The 7,577-nt window shown below is 37.9% G+C and overlaps 1 protein-coding gene across 1 annotated transcript; it reads right to left on the bottom strand.

Moving 5' to 3' along the window:
- Window positions 1-1,327: 1,327 nt before the first annotated feature.
- LOC129269214 (uncharacterized) lies at window positions 1,328-7,089 on the bottom strand. Its single transcript, XM_054906681.2, has 5 exons — window positions 6,758-7,089; window positions 5,860-6,056; window positions 5,257-5,467; window positions 4,274-4,407; window positions 1,328-3,762 (listed from the first exon to the last, which is right to left on the bottom strand). The coding sequence occupies exons 1-5, from the start codon at window positions 6,936-6,938 to the stop codon at window positions 3,529-3,531; spliced, it is 957 nt and encodes a 318-aa protein (XP_054762656.2). The 5' UTR covers window positions 6,939-7,089; the 3' UTR covers window positions 1,328-3,528.
- Between the last annotated feature and the right edge of the window lie 488 nt (window positions 7,090-7,577).

The following is a 7,577-nucleotide window of genomic DNA, read 5'->3' as shown; positions in this document are numbered from 1 at the left end:
GAATAATAACTTGTTATTAAAATCAAAATGTTGCTGACAGTATGTATAATATTCTTTGTACAAAGAGAGGACTCATTAAAGATCTGTATTCCTATTTCACCTTCACAAGTATAGACTTGCATTTTTTGGGGTAGACGCCCTCTTATGGATGAATCCTTATATTTTTAGGGTTCATTTGAAAAGGTGAGAGCATCATCTTACATTTTGAATCCCAATCTTCTGGTTATTTCCCAGCCCTATTTACCCCCCTTGAATGTGTTTTCTCACATCTTTTAGAACATCTATTACATTAAAAACAATATGACTCTGAGACCAGATTTGAAAAATATTATTATTTTGAGAAGAATGGATTTTCTGATATAGGAAATACCATCACATGTATCTAAGTGGAAGTATTAGTCATATCATGTGGTCAGAATGTGTGTTTTTACACTTTATTTTATACTTGTACTATTTTCTTTAATTCATACATGTATGTGTATTTCACACTACATTAGATCTTGTGACTTTAATAGCCAGCCTTGTCTCAAACCCGAGCCTTTTTAAAAATAGATGTAAGAATTGATGAGTGTTTATTTTTGTTTTACAAGGAATCCTTTGATTCAAGTAAGTATACTTCACAGTCTATATCTTCTTGTAGGCACTGTAATTGACACAGCATTTGTTTACAATTTTTTTTTCAACAAGTGTATATCAGGACAACTCATTGCCCCAGAGGATAGGTTTCCGGAGGACAACTCCCATAAGGATAACTTCTCCCAAGGCGGTCCTGCACCAGCCCGAGTTTGCTCAATCTTGAGATTTTAGCGCGATCGGCCCTCTTCGCGATTAATCTGAAGATTCATGAAACCCCATCTCCACCAGCGCAAGAAGAGCAATTCGTGCTCGAGCGAGGCATTGATGCATTATGATGTGATGCTGTGAATAAATAATCCCGAGTGCATCTGCACCTGCGAATTAGCGGGATAATTCGTAAATAGCGCGCTATTTTGCAAATTATCCTAAGTTGACTTGGGATTGCAGTTTCGAGATTAATCCAGCGAACTATCCCGATGATTGTGTCTCCATTACAAATAATCTCGAGATTGTTTAGATCGGGATTATTTGGTGGATCAGAAATCATTTGAAAACTTGGGCTTGTGCAGATGGACCTCCAGAGAACAGCTTAATATGAAGAGAATGCCCCCCCCCCCCGGAAAACTCCCACATCCCCCAGAAAAGTTGCCAACCCTCCCTTGTGGAAATTATCATGGAACCATTTTAGCAAAGGCTATCTCAGGATTTGACATACTCAAAAATAATTTATTTCAAACTATGGATGCAAGACTCAATTATTATCATCATTTATTTGGCAATTTCACAGTAAAAACATTGATGAAATGATGTTGTGAGATATAACAATTAGACATGAATCAAAAAGCAATTCTCAAAACGTGCAAAGCAATTCTCAGAAAGCACGGCTGTCGTGGAAGGAGATAGCTAACTATTCTTTATGGCTCTCCTACCCTGTCAAGTTTTGCACCATGAGAATTTCATCAAACATAAGTCTGACACAAATTGAAAAGGTAAAGAGAGAAGAGATGAAAAACAGAGAGTGTACAAATTTAAATGATTTTTACTCTTTTTTGACTATGAAAATAAAAAAGGCTTCATCAATTTATAAAGCCATAAAGAGGACAAGGGATAATTGAAAAAGGAAATTTACTAAAACAATAACATCCTTGTTAATTATTTTCTTCTTTAATAGGAAAATTGCTTCTGTGTGGTAATTGGACCTGACTTGATAGACATTTTTTCTACTTGCATCGACAATGAATGAACACAATATCAGCATGCATTTTCTCTGATTTCAAAGGGAATTTTAGTCAATAACAGCAAAAGTAATAAAAGAATAGAGAAGTGTTTATGATTAGTCTCTGTGACCCTGTGAATTACTCACTGTGAATTGAGAGGAAATATCAACAAGCCCAAAACACTGACCACATGAGTAATCTTTCCTCTATCTTAATTTTTTTAAGAAACTGGTGTAAAGTAGGAAAATTCTTTCACCTTGATGCAATAAACCATGGGTCACTATTTGAGATAAATATTTTGGATATGACTGAATGAAATCGTATTGCTATTACGCATACACAAGTCTGAACTTGAGCAAGTTAATAACACTCTCCACATTCATAACAGAATGGTATAAATTCTATGTCACTCAAAAGTTTTTTAATTAAGGACTCATGTACATTAATTGTACATATAGGTTCGATATCATTGGCTACCAGTGTAATATCTGAGGAATACATAAACAGATCTATGAAATCTGGAGAAACGCAAACAAATTTTAGCAGTAGACTTTTAAGAGGATTGATTAAAACTAAATAACTAACACAAAGTCACATATGCCAAGTGCTGCCGTCATCATGAAGAGTCATTTAAGTAGTCTTTATAATAACTAGTAGAGTTGTTAAAACTCAAGTTCAAAACTAGATGTATCATCTTCATATCCTAAACCAAAGTTTAACAGTAGTTAATCCCACGATATCACTTAATAGAAGTACAAGGTATCGCGTGACAATGGACAATAAGAAATTATGGCATTTTTTGTTGTGTCAGGAAGATGAATGATCAGAAATAGCTGATTTGATCATATATATTTCCCTTTTTGATGATTATTTATATTCCCAGTTTGATGAATCTTAGAATGACCATTTGGACCCATAGGCATTGAAAGATACTTATTAGTTTACTGGCCATCTGCATGTATGTGACATCGAAGTTGAATAAAATGACCATTGCATGCAAAGAAATTGTTTAGTCATCACCATCTCTGGTTATCATCAAGAAGGGATTTTCCTGACCACTACACATGAAACTGATGAACGGTAAGCATGGCTCTATGCATCAGTACAAAGATGGTTTAGATGGAGAGGGGCGATGGGAAGCATTAAATTAAACTCCACCATATGGTGTACCATGTACATGGAGTAACATTTTAACCACAGAAGTCAGGAAAACTGAGGGGAATTTAGAGAAAGGAAAAGGGTTGGATATGGTCATTTTATGGTGTCTTCCGAGAGAGTTCTTCCGCCAGGAATGGAGCCAATTATAGAACAGGTTTTGAGAGGTGAAATATGTTTTGAACTGTTTTGCCCTTTAAAGATGGCCAAGTTCAAGTTAGTGACTGAACAGCACTGGTACACTGTCAGGGACCTACATTTGTTCTCAGGATAAGAGATGATTCCCCCCTCGGAAAGGTGATTTCACAGATTATTTAATAAGTCAAATATGTTGTCTTACTACAGCTAAATCTGGTAACATAAATGTATTGTGATCCCCTAGTTACATTTGGAATTTAAACATAGTAAACAATAGGAAACAACAAACCATATCAATCAGTAATTTAGAACAAACACAAAACATACTATTACATATATTCAATGTATTTTTTGGTATGTTTTATGCCACTCTTGTAATCTTAGTTCCTATGCTTTCACACACTCTTCCCCTCCCACTCCCCATTTTCCAATCCTCAGAAGTTCATCCATGCCTGATTACCCATAATGCCCCTTTCGCAGCGTCTGATATGCTAGTGTCTGTAGACTGACTAAGTGATTCTAGTGCCCTCATACAGTCTACGTCTTCCTGTAACCTTTGACGCAGGCCAGCAGACAAAGCTAGTGCCTTGATGGTATCGGCTGCAGCCTGTTGAGAGTGTGCGTTGTCGAACTTGAGCATCTCCACCAGAAGGGGGAGTCCTCCTCCTTCAATGATCTGAAAAATAATCAAGTGATTTTGATCAAAATACAGTGAAATATAAGCAGATTGTGGTCTCTGTGAACAGGTGGTCATCAAAGCAGGTTTGACTGTATGAATACAAGTTTGAATAACTCATGCACAACAGGAAACTATTTCGTCAACCTCATAAATAAACATCTTGTATGGTGTGCAGAGACCAAAGTACTGATATCATTGGATAACGAATCTCACAGTTTGAGATCAAGCTCTACTGCAGTACAAATATTTTCTTCCTGTTTATGCTACATTGCCAACTTTAAACTGTTTGACTTTTTATTATTTAGAAGTAATGATATCAAGGAATGCATATTATCTCAAGAATAGAATGCTGTACATGTACATTAATGCTACAGTCACGCCAACACAACTCTCCCGAAGTCCAAATCGCTCAATGATTTGTCATTTGGTAATAACTTAATATTTTTGTTATTCTGGGGTTGGTTTGGCTGGTGTGAGTGGCATAAGACAGCAGTCCTGTCCAGTGTACCTTGAATTTGTTGCCATCGTGTACAGCCAGCCGTCCAAGGGCTAGAGCTATCTCTCTATCACACAGACCTCTGTATCTCCTGTCCGGACTCCTGATGGCATCCTTGAGTATCCTTACCAGGTATTCTGTTGTGTCTGTTGAGAAACCATGACATGATAGATCAGATTTTAGTCTTAGAATGACCGTGTCTGAGACTGCATGTAGATGTCGAGTTTGCTTGAAATCTACTCTTGAAATTCACTGAAATCTGTGTTTTCACTTGACTTGTAGTGAGCGGGGTTATTGTAAAAAGGAGGGTCTTCAGGAACAGGCTTTGGTACAACAAATGTTTGTGAAAACGGGGGTCCTTGGAACGGGTTGCCTGTGTGTGAGTGCCTATGCATCCCTATGGAACGAGCATACGTGCATGCAGCTAGCCCGGTGGCACGGGCGCTGGGTGCGCTCGTGCAGATGCGATGGTCGGACAGCCCTTTGCGGGCCGCTTTTCACCCAAAATGCAGCTCATTGTAGCGGATCAATGTGGCCGGAACAACGTAACGAAAAAATATGCGAAGCTTTGGACTGGATTTCTTTATTATTTTTTTCTCAATAAGAAGAAAATGCTATGCTTTGGAGCAGATGTCTTTGTTCTTTTTCTAAAAATAAAAATGCTATGCCTTGGAACGAAATTTGAGTGTAAAAATGGGGGGTCTCTCCGCGGCACGTACCCACCATGCATTATACACTGAGTGTCCCCCCCCCCCCCCCCGGGTCAAACCAGTCCTTACATGTATGTAAATTCCAATTGGAATATTGATGGATTGGTTTTATTTGTCAGGCATGAGGCAACTACAAAATAAGGTAGGCATTGTCAAATACCTTCACAAGATACACCATGAGAGCATAGATGGCTTTAATATCAATTGTACCATTTCAGTAGCTCATTCTAGAAGCTTCTATCATGCAATTGATGGCCAGTTTTATGAAACAGTACCCAAACTCACCTGTTCCTTGTTGAGCCAAGGTGGCTTCCTGCCCCTCTTCTGCGATGCATGAAAGTGTAATCATGCAGATGGATTTGAGAAAAGGGTCCCCAGCTAGGTACGGCTGCATCTTCTCCGCCACCCCCTCTTGCCTGAAGATCACTCGGTTGTTGGGTGCGGTCGACAGGTTACAGAGGATGCTCAGTGAAATCCGAACCAGATCCTGTACATCCTGAACAAATGAGGAAAAAAAGAGAAGAATTATCTACTGGTAGTTCTAAAAATCTTCCACCTCCTTTTATAGGTAAAGCATAATGGATAAATATTGAAACTTGCAAATGCCAAGACTTTTGCCAGAGAAAGGCGATGGAGGTGGTTACTTTAGGTGCACACCTCAGCTGCCTTTCTGCCCTTCAATTACCAACAGTGGTTCTAGGGTAGTTTTCCAAAAACATGGCTTGCCTTTTTGAGGGCTTACTGTGGATGCTGGCACATGTATGTAGTTTAAGTTGTACAAAGTTTGGCAAGTAAAACTTTTTAAAAGTTGTAATTTTTTTTTACAACTTTGCCAATATTATCATTTGCAGACATGTATGTTTCTGAGAAAACCACTCCTTTGATTACCTTCAGGTGCATCTTCTCTGCATATTTCACAATATTGTTGGCACATAGCTTCACCATGCCCTGCAGTCCAAGCTGAACAGACAGTGGTAGGCTGGCCTCACTCATGTTGCATAGACAGTTGTAGATAATGGAAGCAGTCTCCCAGGCACTGAAGAGCCCATCCTCATCAAACTTCTTGAGAATAGAAACAAGGAGCTCTGGATGGAGAAGAATGGGATATTGGGAAGAGGGAAGGTTTATATTCAGTTGGTATACCAGCAGTTAGTCTATTTCTCAGGCAGTCTGATTTCACTTGGGCTAACCCCATTTGGTCTATTAGCAGTTAGGTCTTATTGCCATTTGGTCTATGTACACTACACTTCTTCTTATACCCACATAGCAGAAACCTTATTTATTCTAATGACCAGATCGTCCAATTTCTGCTCCATCTACTAATAATTGTCAAATGAAAATGTTGTTCTTAAACATTTTAGACATTTCATCTAACCATATAAATTTTTGATTAAATGGTGTTAGACCAAGTGGATATAAAAAAAAATAGGTATAGCCAAATTAGAAATTAGACAAAGTGCTAAATGGGTTAAATGGCAGTTATATCAAATGGTTAATAGACTGAAGAACAAGGATTACATGTAGGTAAACAAAGACATTGAGAAATTTCTCAGAGGGAAGGGAATGAGAGCAAGATTGACCAGGGGGGTAGTATTTTTTCTCCTTCTACATGTATATGCTATGAAAAGATGAGATTCACGATGTAGCGTATGTATTTCTAATGTATTACTAAAGCGTTGTTCAGAGTACAGCAAGATTGTTCAGCATTATTTTTATACAAGTTGCAAGTCCAATATCTTGGTGTATCACAAGGCATTTTAAAAGTATAAAAGTAAAAATCTATTACCTGGTCCACCACAATCACAGAAAAACTGTGTAAATTCTGCCTTGTCTTGACATTTCCAAAATGCTTTATCTATCTCCTCACAGATCAGAGCAACTTTGGGAGTTGCCCAAGAATCGCCTGCTCTCAGCTCTTGCTTTAGCTTCTCCAGAAGATCCGTTGTATTGTTTTGAGTGGATGCCATCTTGATCGTCAAGTTTGTGAATGATCCTTGCCTAATAATGACTAGGGAATGACCTTCTAATGTACTGTTTAGATTCTTGAACTGGTACTTATGATAATTTGTATTGTGTAGATTGTTATTTATATAGGCTTTGTGTTTAGTGACATCATATGATCCAGACCTATCCTGAACGTCATGCGTTACATAGTCCAGTGATAAAGATCTGTTTCCTGATCCTGTATCATTGAACTACAGAGCCACTGTCAGAATAGATCCGCTTTAAGATATATAGCGGAATACGAAGATAATCAACAGGAAGGATGATATTTGTTTATTACTTTAGATCTATCCCTCCTAGCTTGCTACTGTGTTATCTACGTGACAGAGGGGCATGTATTATTCAAGTTGATATTTCAGCTACTGCAAAAAGGCCATAACGACCATGTAAGAGCAATAAAACTTATTTGCCTTTCAGGAAGTAAGCGATAATCCATCTTGTTGTAGACTGATACTCCCTTTTCCTTAAACACTAATAATGGCAAATAATGAAAAATATAGTTAGAGGTAAACTGTTTCCCCTTTCAAACAATACTCAACTTACTATGAGAGCTATGATTTATGAAACACACTGGCAATAGCTCAAACAATCAAATTTCATTA

Source organism: Lytechinus pictus, chromosome 10 (assembly GCF_037042905.1).
Source record: "Lytechinus pictus isolate F3 Inbred chromosome 10, Lp3.0, whole genome shotgun sequence".
Taxonomy (NCBI): Eukaryota; Metazoa; Echinodermata; class Echinoidea; order Temnopleuroida; family Toxopneustidae; genus Lytechinus; species Lytechinus pictus.
Note: the sequence above shows the minus strand (reverse complement) of the source record. Positions and strands in the feature narration are given on the sequence as shown.